This window comes from Pristiophorus japonicus, chromosome 5 (assembly GCF_044704955.1).
Source record: "Pristiophorus japonicus isolate sPriJap1 chromosome 5, sPriJap1.hap1, whole genome shotgun sequence".
NCBI lineage: Eukaryota > Metazoa > Chordata > Chondrichthyes > Pristiophoridae > Pristiophorus > Pristiophorus japonicus.
In genome coordinates this window covers 231,469,621-231,489,216 of record NC_091981.1, presented here as the reverse complement: position 1 = coordinate 231,489,216, position 19,596 = coordinate 231,469,621, and the positions used below count along the sequence as shown (strand labels likewise).

At 45.5% G+C, this 19,596-nt stretch overlaps 1 protein-coding gene across 1 annotated transcript in view; it reads right to left on the bottom strand.

Annotated features, from left to right (window-relative positions):
* The window catches only part of LOC139264152 (MAM and LDL-receptor class A domain-containing protein 1-like), an 886,997-nt gene that overhangs the window by 572,066 nt on the left and 295,335 nt on the right, over positions 1 to 19,596 (bottom strand). Inside the window, exons 12-13 of the mRNA XM_070880238.1 lie at positions 9,312 to 9,479; positions 199 to 322 (exon numbers count right to left, since the gene is read on the bottom strand). Of these exons, the coding sequence (XP_070736339.1) occupies positions 199 to 322; positions 9,312 to 9,479 (292 nt within the window). The remainder of the gene's footprint in view (positions 1 to 198; positions 323 to 9,311; positions 9,480 to 19,596) is intronic.

The window sequence follows — 19,596 nt, the reverse complement described above, 5'->3', positions numbered from 1 at the left end:
CCTGCCCGATCCCCATATCCCATGTTTTCCTTAATGCCTTATTGTTGACATCTAATTTTGAATAGTGGGCAGGCTCTTGGCAAGAAAAAGAAACTTGCCATAATCTGTCTGAACAAAAGAAACATGATTGCTTTAACTGCTTTTTTTTGACTTGATAGTTAATTCAATACTTAAAATGAATGATCTTTAAATACTTGCCTTTGCGTTCTGTGATGGAAGTAGGGAGCATTGTGTTAGATACTGCACACTCTGGAGTTAAACTGATGTCATCAATAGCAAAAAATGCATTGGGTATTGTCGAGACATTGCCCTGTAGAATAATCTATAATAAAAGAACATGAGAAACAGTTGGTCAAACCAATATTTCTAACTATGAAGCACTGTAAATTGCAAAGTCACCAATTTTACAGTACTGCACCTTATGCAACAACTTGCATTTATATGGTACCTTTAAAGTAATAAGGTGCATCTCAGTTAAATTTCAGTTATTCTATTCTTTACACTTCTCTTTTACCCCTTTTATTCTCTACCACCCTTGACCAATTAACTGAGTGTGGTTGAGAAGTTCTATGGGCAATCTGCTTTGAGGTGTCTGTCAATGTCAACACTTAAGCCACTTAGAGTTGTATGAGAGTTCAAAAGAACATAAGAACATAAGAAATAGGAGCAGAAGTAGGCCATTTGTCCCCTCGAGCCTGCTCCGCATTCAGTAAGATCATGCCTGATCTGATCCTGACCTCAACTCCATTTCGCCGCCTGTTCCCCATAACCCTTGACTACCTTATCATTCAAAAATCTGTCTGCCTCCACCTTAAATATATTCAAAGACCCAACCTCTACAGCTCTCTGGGGTAGAGAATTCCAAAGAGTCATGATCTTCTGAGAGAAGAAATTCCTCCTCATTTCTGTTATAAATGGGCGAAACGTTATTCTGAAACTATACCCCCTTAATTCTAGATTCCCCTATGAGGGAAAACATCCTCTCTGCATCTACCCTGTCAAGCTCGCTCAGAATCTTATATGTTTCAATAAAATCACTTCTCATTCTTCTAAACTCCAATGAGTATAGGCCCAAACAGCTCAACCTATCTTCATATGATAACCCCTTCATAGAAACATAGAAAATAGGTGCAGGAGTAGGCCATTTAGCCTTTCGAGCCTGCACCACCATTCAAGAAGATCATGGCTGATCATTCACCTCAGTACCCCTTTCCTGCTTTCTCTCCATATCCCTTGATCTCTTTAGCCTTAAGGCCTATATCTAACTCCCTCTTGAATATATCCAATGAACTGGCATCAACAACTCTCTGCGGTAGGGAATTCCACAGATTAACAACTCTCTGAGTGAAGAAGTTTCTCCTCATCTCAGTCCTAAATGGCTTACCCCTTATCCTTAGACTATGTCCCCTAGTTCTGGACTTTCCCAACATCGGGAACATTCTTCCTGTATCCAACCTGTCGAGTCCTGTCAGAATTTTATATGTTTCTATGAGATCCCCTCTCATCCTTCTAAACTCCAGTGAATACAGGCCCAGTCGATCCAGTCTCTCCTCATATGTCAGTCCTGCCATCCCGGGAATCAGTCTGGTGAACCTTCGCTGCACTCCCTCAATAACAAGAATGTCCTTCCTCAGATTAGGAGACCAAAACTGAACACAATATTCCAGGTGAGGCCTCACTAAGGCCTTGTACAACTGCAGTAAGACCTCCCTGCTCCTATATTCAACTCCCCTAGCTATGAAGGCCAACATACCATTTGCCTTCTTCACCGCCTGCTGTACCTACATGCCAACTTTCACTGACTGATGTAACATGACACCCAGGTCTCGTTGCACCTTCCCTTTTCCTAATATGCCGCCATTCAGATAATATTCTGCCTTCGCGTTTTTGCCATCAAAGTGGATAATCTCACATTTATCCACATTATACTGCATCTGCCACGTGTTTGCCCACTCACCTAACCTGTCCAAGTCACCCTGCAGCCTTTTAGCGTCCTCCTCACAGCTCACACTGCCACCCAGCTTAGTGTCATCTGCAAACTTGGAGATATTACACTCAATTCCCTCATCCAAATCATTAATGTATATTGTAAATAGCTGGGGTCCCAGCACTGAGTCCTGCGGCACCCCACTAGTCACTGCCTGCCATTCTGAAAAGGATCTGTTGATCCCGACTCTCTGCTTCCTGTCTGCCAACCAGTTCTCTATCCACGTCAGTACATTATCCCAATGCATATGCTTTAATTTAGCACACCAATCTCTTGTGTGGGACCTTTTGAAAGTCCAAATACACCACATCCACTGGTTCTCCCTTGTCCACTCTACCAGTTACATCCTCAAAAGATTCCAGAAGATTTGTCAAGAATGATTTCCCTTTCATAAATCCATGCAAACTTGGACCGATCCCATCACTGTTTTCCAAATGTGCTGCTGTTTCATCTTTAATACTTGATTTCAACATTTTACCCACTACTGATGTCAGGCTAACTGGTCTATAATTCCCTGTTTTCTCTCTCCCTCCTTTCTTAAAAAGTGGTGTTACATTAGCTACCCTCCAGTCCATAGGAACCGATCCAGAGTTGATAGACTGTTGGAAAATGATCACCAATGCATCCACTATTTCTAGGGCTACTTCCTTAAGTATTCTGGGATACAGACTATCAGGCCCTGGGGATTTATCAGCCTTCAATCCCATCAATTACCCTAACACAATTTCCCGCCTAATAAGGATTTCCTTCGGTTCCTCCTTCTCACTAGACCCTCGGTTCCCTAGTATTTCCGGAAGGTTATTTGTGTCTTCCTTCGTGAAGACAGAACCAAAGTATTTGTTTAACTGGTCCGCCATTTCTTTGTTCCCCGTTATAGATTCACCTGAATCTGACTGCAAGGGATCTACGTTTGTTTTCACTAATCTTTTTCTCTTCACATATCTATAGAAGCTTTTGCAGTCAGTTTTTATGTTCCCAGCAAGCTTCCTCTCATACTCTATTTTCCCCATCCTGATTAAACCCTTTGTCCTCCTCTGCAGTATTACAAAATTCTCCCAGTCCTCAGGTTTGCTGCTTTTTCTGGCCAATTTATATGCCTCTTCCTTGGATTTAACATAATCCTTAATTTCTCTTGTTAGCCACGGTTGAGCACCTTCTCCGTTTTATTTTTAGTCCAGACAGGGATGTACAATTGTTGAAGTTCATCCATGTGATCTTTAAATGTTTGCCATTGCCTATCCACCATCAACCCTTTGAGTATCATTCGCCAGTCTATTCTAGCCAATTCACGTCTCATATCATCGAAGTTACCTTTCCCCAAGTTCAGGACCCTAGTCTCTGAATTAACTGTATCACTCCTCATCTTAATAAAGAATTCTACCATATAATGGTCACTCTTCCCCAAGAGGCCTCGCACAACAAGATTGCTAATTTGTCCTTTCTCATTACACATCACCCAGTCTAGGATGGCTAGCTCCCTAGTTGGTTCCTCGACATATTGGTCAAGAAAACCATCCCTAATACACTCCAGGAAATCCTTCTCCACCGCATTGCTCGCAGTTTGGTTAGCCCAATCAATATATAGATTAAAGTCACCCATGATTATCACTGTACCTTTATTGCACGCATCCCTACTTTCTTGTTTGATGCTGTCCCCAACCTCACTACTACTGTTTGGTGGTCTGTACACAACTCCCACTAGTGTTTTCTGTCCTTTAGTATTCCGTAGCTCCACCCATACCGATTCCATATCATCCAAGCTAATGTCCTTCCTTACTATTGCATTAATTTCCTCTTCATCTCAGGAATCAACTTCGTGAACCTTCACTGAACTGCCTTCAATGAAAGTACTTCCTTAAATAAGGAGACCAAAACTGTACACAGTACTCCAGGTGTGGTATTTCCAATGCCCTGTACAGTTGGAGGAGGCCTTCCTTACTTTTATACTTCATCCTCCTTGCAATAAAGGCCAACAATCCATTTGCGTTCCTGATTATTGCTGTACCTCCATGCTAACCTTTTGCATTGCATGTTCAAGAACCCCCAGATTCCTCTTTACTACAGCATTTTGTAATCGCTCCCCAGTTAAATAATAATTTGCTTTTTTATTTTTCCTACAAAGTGGATAACCTAACATTTTCCCACATTATACTCCATCTGCCAAATTGTTGCCCACTCACTGAGCCTGTCTATATCCCTTTGTAGTTTATTTGCATCCTCCTCACAACTTGCTTTCCCACCTATTTTTGTATCATCAGCAAATTTGGTTACGTTACACTCGGTCCCTTCATCCAAGTCATTAACATAAATTGTAAATAATTGAGGCCCCAGCACTGATCCCTGTGGTACCCCACTAGTTACTGTTTGCCAAACTGAAAATGACCCATTTATTCTAACTCTCTGTTATCTGTTAGTTAGCCAATCCTCTATTCACGCTAATATATTACCCCCAACCTCGTGAGATCTTATCTTGTGCAGTAACCTTTTGTGTGGCACCTTGTCGAATGCTTTCTGGAAATCCAAATGCACCAAATCTACTGGTTCCCCTTTATCCACTCTGCTTGTTAGATCCTCAAAGAACTCTAGCAAATTTGTCAAACATGATTTCCCTTTCATAAAACCATGCTGACTCTGCTTGACTGCATTATGATTTTCTAAATATCCTGCTACTACTTCCTTAATGATGGACTCCAGCATTTTCCCATTGACAGATGTTAGGCTAACTGGTCTATAGTTTCCTGTTTTCTGTCTCCCTCCTTTCTTAAATAGAGGCGTTACATTTACGGTTTTCCAGTAGCCTGGATCTTTCCAGAATTCAGGGTATTTTGTAGTGACTCTACTTCTGTCTTTCTTAGTTATTTTGTTTTTTGTTCTTCAATTATTATCTTTCTCTTTAATTTGATTGTAGAACTGCCTCGATTTTTCTTCCCATTCCCCAGCCTTCAAGATCACACACCAATTACAGTTGAAAGAGTGAGTAAGTGACCTACTCCCGGGGTGCCTGCCTCTACTTCTCTGGACCAACCAGTAGGAGGAGGTGTTCCAGAATGACGTAGAGATGCCTCTCTCTGATTTTCATGCACCTTTTGTGTGGATGCACTGCTCACTACTTCAGAATGATGCAACTGAGATTGGAAACCCAGTAAACATTGCAAGCAGGAGCCCTGGTCCACTGAGTCATCCATTTCTATTTTTTTGTGTGCAGTAATACAGCATGATAACATAGTGGTTATAAGAACATAAGAAATAGGAGCAGGTGTAGGCCATTTGGCCCCTCGAGCCTGCTTCGCCATTCAATAAGATCATGGCTGATCTGATCTTGGACTCAGGTCCACTTCCCTGCCCGCTCCCCATAACCCTTTACTCCCTTATCGTTCAAAAATCTGTCTATCTCCACCTTAAATATATTCAATGACCCAGCCTCCACAGCTCTCTGGGGTAGAGGATTCCAATGATTTACAACCCTCTGAGAGAAGAACTGGACTATGTTACTGGACTAGTAATCCAGAGACCTGGACAAATAATCTGAATGCCATGAGTTCAAATCGCATAATGACAGCTGGGGTATTTAAATTCAGTTAATTAAATCAATCTGGAATAAAAAGATAGTATCAGTAATGGTAACCATGAAACTACTGGAATGTCGTAAAAAACCCATCTGGTTCGCTAATGTCCTTTAGGGAAGGAAATCTGCTGTCCTTACCTAGAAAGGCCTATATGTGACCCCAGACCCACAGCAATGTGATTGACTCTTAACTGTCCTCTGAAATGACCCAGCAAGCCACTCAGTTGTACCAAACAACTACAAAGCAGTATCGCCACATGGACTGCAGTGGTTCAAGAAGATGGATCACCATCGTCTGCTCAAGGGCAATTAAGGTGGCCAATAAAATGCTGGCCTTGCCAGTGACGCCCACATCCCATGAATGAATAAAAAAATAAAAAATTTTCAGGCTCAGTAGCAACAATTCAAGCATTTAATATTCTCCCACATCACAATTCACAAAGGTTCAAATGCTATTCCCAATCCATTTGGCCTTTTGCCAGTTCCAGTCACACATTCAACTCAAAAAAATTCAAGACAGGATTCCTGCTTCCTTGCACAAATAGGATTATCAAAGTTGATCGAGACAAATGGCTTACTGTGGTGAAAGGTGCAAATAAAAGGTTACTACACAAGATAAGAGCTCATGGTGTTGGGGATTGGCTAACTAACAGAAAACAGAGAGTCGGGATAAATGGATAATTTTTCGGTTGGCAAACTGTAACTAGTGGGGTGCCACGAGGATCAGTGCTGGGGCCTCAACTATTTACAAGCTATATGAATGACTTGGATGAAGGGACCAAGTGTATTAAACCAAAGTTGCTGATGACACAAAGATAGGTGGGAAAGCAAGTTGTGAGGAGAACACAAAAAGTCTGCAAAGGGATATAGATAGGCTAAGTGAATATGCAAAAATTTGGCAGATGGAGTATAATGTGGGAAAATGTGAGGTTATCCACTTTGGTAGGAAACATAAAAAACAAATTATTTAAATGGGGAGAGAGTACAAAATGCTGCAGTACAGAGGGATCTGTACGTCCTCATACATGAAACACAAAAAGTTAGTATGCAGGTACAGCAAGTAATTAGGAAGGCAAATGGAATGTTGGCCTTTATTGCAAGGGGGAATGGAGTATATAAGAACGGACATCTTGCTACAACCGTTCAGGGTGTTGGTGAGACCACATCTAGAGTACTGCATACAGTTTAGGTCTCCTTACTAAGAAAGGATACAGTTGCTTTGGAGGCAGTTCAGAGAAGGTTTACTAGGTTGATTACTGGGTTGAAGGGGTTGCCCTATGAGGAAAGTTTGAGCAGGTTGGGCCTGTACTCGTAGAGTTTAGAAGAATGAGAGGTGATCATATTGAAACATATAAGATTCTGAGAAGGTTTGACAGGGTAGATGCAGAGAGGATGTTTCCCCTCATGGGGGAATCTAGAACTAGGGGGCATAGTTTCAGAATGAGGGGTCGCCCATTTACGAAGGAGATGAGGAGGAATTTCTTCTCTCAGTGGGTCATGAGTCTTTAGAATTCTCTGCCCCAGAGAGCTGTGGAAGCTGAGAAATTGAATACATTCAAGGCGGAGATAGGCAGATTCTTGAACTATAGTGGAATCAAGGGTTATGGGGAACAGACGGGAAAGTGGAGTTGAGGCCAAGATCAGATCAGCCATGATATTGAATGACGGAGCAGGCTCAAGGGGCTGTATGACCTACTCCTGCTCCTATGTCTTATGCTCTCATGTATTGCTCTTATGCCCTCCTGTATGGCTCAGAAACATGGACCATGTACAGTAGACACCTCAAGTCACTGGAGAAATACCACCAATGATGTCTCCGCAAGATCCTACTAATCTCCTGGGAGGACAGATGCACCAACATTAGCGTCCTCGACCAGGCCAACATCCCCAGCATTGAAGCACTGACCATACTTGACCAGCTCCATTGGGCAGGCCATATTGTCCACATGCCAGACACGAGACTCCCAAAGCAAGCGTTCTACTCGGAACTCCTTCACGGAAAACGAGCCAAAGGTGGGCAGAGGAAACGTTACAAGGACATCCTCAAAGTCTCTCTGATAAAGTGCAACATCCCCACTGACACCTGGAAGTCCCTGGCCAAAGACCGCCCTAAGTGGAGGAAGTGCATCCAGGAGGGCGCTGAGCACTTCGAGTCTCATCGCCGAGAGCATGCAGAAATCAAGCGCAGGCAGCGGAAAGAGCGTGCGGCAAACCTGTTCCACCCTCCCTTACCCTCAACGACTATCTGCCCCACCTGTGACAGGGATTGTGTCTCTTGTATTGGACTGTTCAGCCACCAAAGGACTCATTTTAAGAGTGGAAACAAGTCTTCCTCGATTCCGAGGGACTGCCTATGATGATAATTATGTCCTAAATACCAGGGGCCACAAGTTAAACATTAGGGAGTAAGTAGCAAAACTATTTCTTATATCAAAAGGATAACAGACCTTGGAATAATTTCTGAGGAGAGGCAAATTAAGCAATTTAATAGCATTTGGATCCATCTCTGGAGAGAGAAGAGACTGTGGGATATGGTGACATGTCAGGTAGGTGGGAGTTATGATCTATCAAAGGGAAACTAGCTTGTTTGCACCTAATGGCCTTTTCTCTGTTTCTAAAAAATAATTATGTTCTTATGGCCTCTCTTTACAACAAATACAGTGGAATGTTACTTCTACAAACATAGAAGTGTTTGGGTGCTGCTAAAAATCTCTATAGTTACTGAAGTTCTTTTCACATTGGAGAGAAGATCGCTAGATGGCAGAAACTAAATAAGAGAAGAAAATAAATTAATACTTGCCTTTATATGCCATCTTATCACATCTCAAAAAGCTTTGTACAATCAATGATTTGGAGTTCAACAACTATTGTTATGTAAATAAATGCAACCAATCTGTACTAACAACATTCCTTAAACAGCTATGAGGTGAAGGATCAGTTATTATGTTTTAGTGACAATGGTTGAGGGAGGGATATTTGGCCACAACACCTCTTCCAATAGTGCCAGAGAACCTTTAACACCCACTCGAGCTGGAACAAGTTTAATGTCTCATTCACTAGAGAGTATTTCTAACAATTCAGCACTTTCACCTTAGATTATGAGCTCAAACCTTGAAATGGGGTTTGAACCTAGAAGCTAGAATACTATTAACTGAGCCGAGCTGATACTCAATACAGATACTTAAAAACACATGCAGACATATACATGAAGGTTAGAAACATAGAAACATAGAAAATAGGTGCAGGAGTAGGCCATTCGGCCCTTCTAGCCTGCACCGCCATTCAATGAGTTCATGGCTGAACATGAAACTTCAGTACCCCCTTCCTGCTTTCTCGCCAATAGAAACATGAACTTGAGAATTTTGTTAGCTGTAACACGTTATTAAAAAATTAAGAAAATATATATATAAAAACAGGAAAAGCAATTTGGTTCAAGAAGTCAATTTCATCATACCCCTCAATCTTTCTTCTCTTCAGGAACACTTACAGTTGTCTGTAAAACGCATTTTATGGTCTGCTTCAATGGCCTTGTTTGGTACCTTATTCTACAGCTTAATTATATTATATGTCAAAAATCATTCCACCTGACTTCCTTTGTTACTCTCAACTGCCTCACTTTTGACTTGTATAAACAAAGCAAAGTTCAGATTGTCCAGTACATTAAACACAGCAGCAGTGAAAACTAATAGCATATTCCAGCTACTGGCATTTTTGTTTATCACCACCTTGATCTCCTCACCTGGAAAGTTATCTCCTCACCTGGAAAGTGGTCTCTGCCACACTTGGCTCCACAGGAATCTCCACGATAGTCCAACTTCTGCTTGTAGGCGTAGTGAGGTCAGTAACTCTTCTCATATGCCCGCCAGCTGCGGTCCTAGTATATACTGACAGGTTCGCTCCTTCTGACATCTGGTACCAGAACCTTATCTGATTCAAAATGAAAAAGAATTCTTAGAATAATAACAGAATTTCTAAAAAATCAATCATGTATTGTAGTGTCGAAAAATTCCTGATCGACATAACACATGTTCTTCTGAATCTATGGAGTAATTGCTTCACGAATTAATATGTTGGGAATATCTAGTATAAAGGAACGGAGTGACCATTTGTCCTAACTTGTACTTCTGCGCATGAGTCTCCCGACACATGTGCAGATGCGAGAGTTAGGACAAATAGTCTCTGACTCCGCTCCCGCAGCGCAATTTACACTAACCCTTTTCTGTGCATGTGACGGAACACCACATTGCCTGCTGAGCCGCCGGCCGCCAAGCCCTGAGCTCCCCACTGGGCCTCTGAGCCTCAAGCTCCCCGCTGGGCCTCCGACCCCGAGCTCCCCGCTGGGCTGCCGAGCCCCGAGCTCCCCACTGGGTCTCCAACCCCGTGCCCCAAGCTCCCCGCTGGGCCTCTGAGCCCTGAGTTCCTCGCTGGAACCCGAGCTCCCCGCTGAGTCTCTGAGCCCCGAGCTCCCCGCTGGGCCGCCGAGCCCCGAGCTCCCCGCTGGGCCCCGAGTCCCGAGCTCCCCGCTGAGCCCCGAGCTCCTCACTGGGTCTCTGAGCCCTGAGTTCCCCACTGAGCCCCAAGCTCCTGCTGGGCCTCTGAGCCCCGAGCTTCCCTCTGGGTCCCGAGTCCCGAGCTCCCCGCTGAGCCCCGAGCTCCTTGCTATGCCTCTGAGCCCCGAACTCCCCGCTGGGTCTCTGAGCACCGAGTTCCCCGCTGAGCCCCGAGCTCCCCGCCATGCCTCTGAGCCCCGAGCTCCCCGCTGGGCCTCTGAGCACCGAGCTCCCCACTGGGCCTCTGAGCCCCGAGCTCCCCGCTGGGCCTCTGAGCCCCGAGCTCCCCGCTGGGCCCCGAGTCCCGAGCTCCCCGCTGAGCCCCAAGCTCCTCGCTATGCCTCTGAGCCCCGAGCTCCCCGCTGGGCCTCTGAGCACCGAGCTCCCAGCTGGGCCCCGAGACCCGAGTTCCCCACTGGGTTCCTGAGCCCCCCGCTGGGCCTCTGAGCCCCGAGCCCCCAGCTGGTTCCTGAGCCCCCCACTGGGCCAGCCGCCACTGAGCCCTGAGCTGGGGGAGAGCAATGGGCAGAGTCAGCGGGCGACCGGGGGGAGGGGGGGAAAAGAGAGAGAGAGAGAGCCTGGTTTTGGGGGTGGGGGTGGGGGTGGGAGAGAGAGAGAATGGGGTGGGGGGGAGCTTGGGAGAGAGGGAACACAGGGAAGACAAACTACGTTCTTCCAACCCCTTTTACACCCGACATCATTGGAGTGGATGAAATCCAGAAGTCACGACACTGACACTCCATACCCAATAAACCTGTTAACAATCCACACACAATGCCCCATCTATGGTGGGGGGGCAGGTGGGATGGCAGAGGGGCGGGTGGAGGGGGGGCGTACGTTCATGCATTTATGCTTGGGTAAGGGACTTAGGCTGGGGGAGGGATGCACTTGCACTGGGGTAAGGGGGATGCACTTGCACTAGATTAAGGAGGAACCGGCTGGGGGAGGCAGCAATTATGCTGGGGTAAGGAACTTTGGCTTGGGGAGGGATGTGTCCTTTCTGACTTCCGAAGTCCAAATGGATCATGTTACAATGCGCAAAGTTAGGCTGGGCGGTTCCATTTACACATTCCAAAGAAACTTCACGGTGCGGCTTATCCTCCAAGGAGACCAATCAGCAATAGGTCAAGTGATAATGAAGAGCCAATCAGCGAAATGGCTGCAATTCAGTAATACAAATAAACGCATCCATAAAGGAATGTCCTTACTTGTGAACCTGAGCAAACTACACTAGATCACTGAATAATGTTCCTTCCAAGACTTGAACGTTTTAGATGTACCTCTCTAGCTATTAATTATACAATCATTCCACCATTTGAAAGAGATTGGGATCAAAGTTTGCTTTGACCGACTGAGATTAAACAATTAGCTTCATTATGTTCAGAAATTTATGGATCAAGTATTAGATTCTGGGAGGGAGAGCTAAATAATATATTTCAGGAAGTATGTGATAATATGGAAATGAAGATTTTATATCATCATCATGAGGTCACAGTCTAAGGATAAGGGGTAAGCCATTTAGGACCGAGATGCGGAGGAACTTCTTCACCCAGAGAGTGGTGAACCTGTGGAATTCTCTACCACAGAAAGTTGTTGAGGCCAATTCACTAAATATATTTAAAAAGGAGTTAGATGAGGTCCTTACTACTAGGGGGATCAAGGGGTATGGCGAGAAAGCAGGAATGGGGTACTGAAGTTGAATGTTCAGCCATTAACTCATTGAATGGCGGTGCAGGCTAGAAGGGCCGAATGGCCTACTCCTGCACCTATTTTCTATGTTTCTATGTTTCTATGGAGACGGAGTAATTGGCTTACATTGTAAATCTACTCTTGCTAACCCTAATTTTATTTTGTAAAACTAAAATGAACTCGCTTTACAATCTTTCTTACAATTGTACATGCGCAGCATACAAACTAACTTTTCATTTGGATTTTCTTATGTACAAAAGTCCTTTTTTGTTGGATGTCAATGAAGTACACATTACATTTTTACTGCTGTACAAGATTGAGCTGGAGAGAATTAACATAGACAATTGAACACATGCAATTCATTGTGAAATTGGACTGGGAACAACAGCAAAACCAAGAAAAAAAATTTCAAGTTTTGATTGAAAATTATTTCAAATATCATAAGATACATGATATGTCCTTAATATACACCATAAATGCACACGAGGCCCATACTTGAGAGAAGGTCACTCTGTGACCAGTTACCTTTATTACCAAGACCTCAAGTGATGAAGGTGGGTATAGCTTTCCCTTTTATACCTGAAAGTCCAGGTTAGGAGTGTCTTCCACAAGTTCACCACCTAGTGGTCAATGTTCTCAAGGTGTACACCTTAGGTCAGCTTATACATGGGTTACAATGATAGCTGAATGCATGACATCACCTCCCCGCCAAAGTCTTATTGGGATCACAGGTTAAGTCTCTTTGGTGGTTTATGCTCCCTTGTAGAGCGCCTGAGTTAGGGCTCCGGTTGTTGGGCGCTGGCCTGAGTGTCTGCTGTTTGCGGTGCATCAGGCCTGTCCGGACTGCCCACAGTGACTGGGCTCTCCTCCATTTGGTTCTGGTGTTCGGTCACCTGTGGTGGAGTAAACGCTACGTCGTGTTCTTCCTCTGCTTCTTCTATGGGGCTGCTGAACCTCCTTTTAATTTGATCCACATGTTTGCAGCAGATTTGTCCATTGGTAAGTTTAACATCCAAAACCCTATTCCCCTCTTTGGCAATCACAGTGCCTGCAAGCCATTTGGGCCTGCAGCGTAATTAAGGACAAAAACAGGGTCATTGACATCAATACATCGCGCCCTCGCATTCCTGTCATGGTAGTCACATTGTGACTGACGTTTGCTCTCAACAATTTCTTTCATAGTCTGGTGTATAAGGGATAACCTGGTTTTGAGCGTCATTTTCATTAACAGCTCTGCGGGTGGAACCTCTGTGAGCGAGTGTGCTGGGATCTGTAGGCCGACAGGAGGCATGATAAGTGGCATTGTAGAGAACCCCCTTGGATTCTGAGCATCCCGTTTGATTATCTGCACTGCTCGTTCCACCTGGCCGTTTGAGGCCGGCTTGAATGGTGCCGTTCTGACATGGTTGATTCCATTGCCTGCCATGAAGTCCTGGAATTCAGTGCTTGTGAAGCACGGGCCATTGTCGCTGACCAAGACATCCGGTAAACCATGGGCGGCGAACATTGCCCGTAGACTTTCTAACGTGGCAGAGGATGTGCTTGAATTTAAAATGGCACACGAAATCCATTTGGAGTAGGCGTCTACTACAACCAAAAACGTTTTTCCAATGAAAGGACCTGTGTATCCACATGGATGCATGACCACGGCTTGGCGGGCCAGGACCAGGGGCTAAGGGGGGCTTCCCTGGGTGCGTTGCCCAGCTGAGCACACGTGTTGCATCTGCGAACACAAAGTTCCAGGTCTGCATCTATCACTAGCCACCAAACGTGTGGCCTGGCAATTGTCTTCATCATGACAATGCCCGGGTGCTCATTGTGAAGTTCTCTGATAAACACCTCTCTGCCCCTCTGGGGCATGACTATTCGGTTTCCCCACAGTAGGCAATCGGCCTGAATCGAGAGTTCATCCTTGCGCCTTAGAAACGGTTTAAATTCCTCAGGGCAAGCCCCATACGTGGCTGCCCAGTCTCCATTCAGGACACATTTCTTAACTAAAGACAGTAGCGGGTCTGTATTTGTCCAGACTTTAATCTGACGGGCTGTCACAGGTGAGCCTTCGCTTTCGAAAGCTTCAACAGCCATGACCATCTCAGCATCATGCTCGGTTGCCCTCTCAGTGGTGGCTAGTGGGAGCCTGCTGAGTGCATCGGCGCAGTTTTCAGTGCCCGGTCTGTGCCAAATTGTGTAGTCATAGGTGGCTAACGTGAGTGCCCACCTCTGTATGCTAATCGATGCATTCGCATTTCTGGCCTTGTTGTCGGCCAAAAGGGACGTTCGGGGTTTGTGATCTTCTCCAGCTCAAATTTCCTGCCAAACAGGTACTGGTGCATTTTTTTTACTGCATATACACATGCTAGCGCTTCTTTTTCTACCATCCCGTAGCCCCTTTCTGCCTGGGACAGACTTTGGAGGCATAAACTACCGGCTGTAACTGACCATTGGCATTCACATCCTGCAACACACACCCAACCCCATAGGATGATGCATTGCACGTTAAAACAAGTTTCTTACACGGGTCATATAATGTTAACAGTTTGTTGGAGCATAACAAATTGCGTGCTCTATCAAAAGCCCTTTCCTGGCTGTCCCCCCACACCCAATTGCAACCCTTGCGTAGGAGCACGTGTAGCGGCTCTAACAGCATGCTCAATTTGGGAAGAAAGTTACCAAAATAGTTCAGGAGCCCCAGGAATAAATGCAGCTCCGTTGTGTTACGGGGTCTGGGTGCTCTCTGGATCACTTCCGTTTTGGATGCAGTAGGTCTGATTTCGTCTGCTGCTATCCTCCTCCCCAGGAATTCTACCTCTGGAGCTAAGAGCTAAGAGCTACATCCGGGGCAGACAAAAGGCAGGTAACTAGAGGCCAGTTAGTTTAACATCTGTAATGGGGAAAATGCTTGAAGCTATCATTAAGGAAGAAATAGCGGGACATCTAGATAGGAATAGTGCAATCAAGCAGACGCAACATGGATTCATGAAGGGGAAATCATGTTTAACTAATTTACTGGAATTCTTTGAGGATATAACGAGCATGGTGGATAGAGGTGTACCGATGAATGTGGTGTAATTAGATTTCCAAAAGGCATTCGATAAGGTGCCACACAAAAGGTTACTGCAGATGATAAAGGTACGCGGAATCAGAGCAAATGTATTAGCATGGATCGAGAATTGGCTGGCTAACAGAAAGCAGAGAGTCGGGATAAATGGGTCCTTTTCGGGTTGGAAATCGATGGTGAGTGGTGTGCCACAGGGATCGGTGCTGGGACCACAACTGTTTACAATATACATAGATGACCTGGAAGAGGGGACAGAGTGTAGTGTAACAAAATTTGCAGATGACACTAAGATTAGTGGGAAAGCGGGTTTGTAGAGGACACAGAGAGGCTGCAAAGAGATTTAGATAGGTTAAGCGAATGGGCTAATGGAATAAAATGTCGGAAAATGTGAGGTCATCCACCTTGGAAAAAAAAACAGTAAAAGGGAATATTATTTGAATGGGGAGAAATTACAACATGCTGCGGTGCAGAGGGACCTGGGGGTCTTTGTGCATGAATCCCAAAAAGTTAGTTTGCAGGTGCAGCAGGTAATCAGGAAGGCGAATGGAATGTTGGCCTTCATTGTGAGAGGGATGGAGTACAAAAGCAGGGAGGTCCTGCTGCAACTGTACAGGGTATTGGTGAGGCCGCACCTAGAGTACTGTGTGCAGTTTTGGTCACCTTACTTAAGGAAGGATATACTGGCTTTGGAGGGGGTACAGAGACAATTCACTTGGCTGATTCAGGAGATGAGGGGGTTACCTTATGATGGTAGATTGAGTAGACTGGGTCTTTACTCGATGGAGTTCAGAAGGATGAGGGGTGATCTTATAGAACCATTTAAAACAATGAAAGGGATAGACAAGATAGAGGCAAAGAGGTTGTTTCCACTGGTCGGGGAGACTAGAACTAGGGGGCACAGCCTCAAAATACGGGGAGCCAATTTAAAACCGAGTTGAGAAGGAATTTCTTCTCCCAGAGGGTTGTGAATCTGTGGAATTCTCTGCCCAAGGAAGCAGTTGAGGCTAGCTCATTGAATGTATTCAAATCACAGATGGATAGATTTTTAACCAATAAGGGAATTAAGGGTTATGGGGAGCGGGCAGGTAAGTGGAGCTGAGTCCACGGCCAGATCAGCCATGATCTTGTTGAATGATGGAGCAGGCTCGAGGGGCTAGATGGCCTATTCCTGTTCCTAATTCTTATGTTCTTATGTAAGACGCACTTCACCTTTTTCAATCGCAGCCCTACCCAGTCCAGTCTGCGTAGCACCTCCTCCAGGTTGTGGAGGTGTTCTTCAGTATCGTGACCCGTGATGTGGATATCGTCTTGAAAAACCACCGTCCTTGGAATCGACTTGTGATGGCTTTCCATATTTCGCTGAAAGATCGCGGCGGCCGAACGAATCCCGAATGGACATCTGTTATACTCAAACAACCCCTTGTATGTTGTGATGGTGGTCAGCTTCTTCGGCTCACTCGCCAGCTCCTGGGTCATGTAAACTGAGGTCAGGTCTAATTTTGAAAAAAGTTTGCCACCGGATAGCGTCGCAAAGAGGTCCTCCGCTCTCAGTAGCGGGTACTGGTCTTCGAGTGACACCCGATTGATGGTGGCCTTGTAATCGCCACATATCCTGATCGACCCATCCGCCTTGAGCACCGGCACAATCGGGCTCGCCCAGTCACTGAATTCGACTGGTGAGATGATGCCTTCCCTCAGCAGACGGTCCAATTCGCATTCTATCTTTTCCCGCATCACGTACGGCACCGTGGTGTACCGGCCTGGAGTCCGGGTTTATGTGAATCACTACCTTGGCCCTCATGAAAGTGCCGATGCCGGGTTGAAATAATAAGTCAAATTTATCCAGGACTTGTGAGCATGATACTCGCTCCAGAGAAGAAATTGCATTGACATCACCCCATTTCCAGTTCATGACAGCAAGCCAACTCCTCCCCTGTTGTGCGGGACCATCCCCCGGGACAATCCAGAGTGGCAACCTGTTCTCTGAATCTTTGTGGGTCATGACTCCCGTGGCGCTGCCTCGCACCGGAATGATCTCCTTTGTATATGTCCGTAGCTGTGCGTCAATCGGCAATAATTTTGGCCTCCTGGCCTTGGACACCCACAACCTTTCAAACTGTTTGATACTCATCAGGGACTCGCTGGCCCCCGTGTCTAGCTCCATTAATACTGGGATGCCATTGAGGAGCACTTTCATTATTATCGGTGTCGTCCTGGTATATGAACTGTATATGTGCTCCACATGAACTCGCTGAACTTCAGCTTCCGGCAATTTCCCCCAGTATTCATTTGGCCTCATAGGGCTTATATCGGGCCCGTGCTCCTCGTACATCAACCTGGCTGCAGGCTTCCTGCACATACGCGCCAAGTGACCGCTGACGTTGCAATTTCTGCAGGTATATTGCTGATACCTGCAAGCTCTGGCTGGGTGTTTGCCTCCACACCTCCAGCATGAGCTGGAGGCCCCATTGTTGGAAACAAAAGGTCCATTACCAGTCGATCGTCTTTGTCTCTGTAACTGTCCTTAAGCGCACCATTAACAGGTGTTGATGCCCCATTACTAGCCGCATTGTCCATTGCGATGGCATGAGTCACCGTTCAGCTAGCCATTGTCTCTGTTGAATTCCCCCTTTGGGTTTGACTGCATGCTGGGGCACGTCCAATTGCCCTTGTCTGCCTAGAGAACTGTGTGTCACGTTAACAATGTTGACTCCCTGGTCGATTGCTGCATTTGAGCCAAGATTTTTGTCATACATCATTCTGGTCTCTTCCTCCCGTGAGATAAATGTCTTGGCTATCAGAGCCGTCGCTTCCAAGGTTAAGTCTTTGATCTCAATCAGTTTCCTGAAAACCCCAGTGTGCCCGATGCCCTCAATAAAAAAGTCTTGCAGCATCTCTGTTCTGCATGCATCTGGGAACTTACATAGGCTCGCCAGTCGCCGGAGATCTGCCACGAAAACTGGAACGCTTTGCCCTTCTCGCCGTCGGTGCGTGTAAAACCGGTGTCTCGCCATGTGCATGCTGCTCGCTGGTTTAAGGTGTTCCACGATCAACTTACTGAGCTCTTTGAATGTCTTATCTGCCGGCTTAACTGGCGCTAGAAGGTCCTTCATCAGGGAGTACGTTCTGGATCCACAAACCGTCAGCAGATGAGCCCTGCGTTTGTCAGCCAAATCCTGTCCCAACCATTCCTTAGTGACAAAACTTTGCTGTAGTCTCTCAATAACATCATCCCAATCATCACCAACGCATACCTCTCTTCTGTGCTGCTAGTGGCCATGCTCGCCTGGTTTAAATCCCAGTTTCTCGTCGCCAATGATATGTCCTTACTATACAGTATAAATGCACACGAGGCCCATACTTGAGAGAAGATCACTCTGTGACCAGTTACCTTTATTACCAAGACCTCAAGTGATGAAGGTGGGTGGAGCTTCCCCTTTTATACCTGAAAGTCCAGGTTAGGAGTGTCTCCCACAAGTTCACCCCCTTGTGGTCAATGTTCTCAAGGTCTACAACTTAGGTCAGCTTATACATGGGTTACAATGATAATTGAATACACGACAATACACTTAGAAACTAGTCACAAAAATATTAGCTAGCGTATGCCATGGAATGTTCTTATTTTATCAATTTCATGTTTCATCAGTTTCAAATGAAACACACCACTTTATTTAACAGGAAGCTTTTGATGTTTGAGAATACTCAAAACTCTATAGTAAAAACTTATAAAATTCTTACAGCCAATGTTATTCAAAACCGTCCTGTTAATAAGGTGTAATTGAAGAAGGGAGCAATTCATGCACAATATATATCAGATTGCACAACTTTAACTTTCAATTCTAATAAGAGTTCCTTTCTCTCATGTTTTGTTACACACTTTTACTGTGCTTCAGGCCTAATTTTGCAAAGAATGACGTTCCTGCACATGATAACAGAGAACATTCCCATTCCAGGCTAATGCTTGAAGGAGGATTATGGGTGGGGTCCAATAAAACCAAGGTTTAGAACATAACGATCCCTGGCTGTACATATACTAAGACAAAATATGAAGCAAAAAGAATTCTGGACAAGTTTAAAAAACGCAGCTCAAAGCTGGTGGTGCCATGTGGCCAGGTCTATCACTTTCTGGGCATTCTAGTTCATATTCCTAAATACTGATACTAGAGTGTATGGTGCATGTGCAGTCCATAGGGGAGAAATTTGCCTGGTTTGCACCTGCGGGGATGGTAACTGGGCGCTAAGGGTTTACTGACTTGACATGGTGAATTTACCAACGCCCACGTACTTCGCTGGCGATTTTGCGCTGGCACTAACACTTACCGTCTCGCTATCTTGCGCTCCATAGATCGTGACGTCACCCGGTGCACAGCGCCCGTTAGAAACCCGGATGTGATATTCGGTTCTGCCACCTGCAGCATCGCTGGGCGTCAACAACGGCAGAAGCAGGAGGCCTGGTCACCTCAGCTGGCCGCTTGGGGAGCGATATTTAAAGTGAGTGGTGGTCAGGTAGTGCAAACTTTATTACTCTCCCTAGTCTGGTGCCTTCTGATTTATTTTGACACCCATGATTCCTCAGCCCTGCACTGTCTTAGAGTACTTGGGGCTGCTATCCACTTAGCGCAGGTCCCGTGACCCCACAGACAGAGCATGAAGATTGATTGAACCTACCATTGGCCCTCCCCTTTAAGCAAGGGAAGAAGCCTGTAAGGAAGGCAATGCTGCACTGAACATTGCTCAGTGCTCTGCT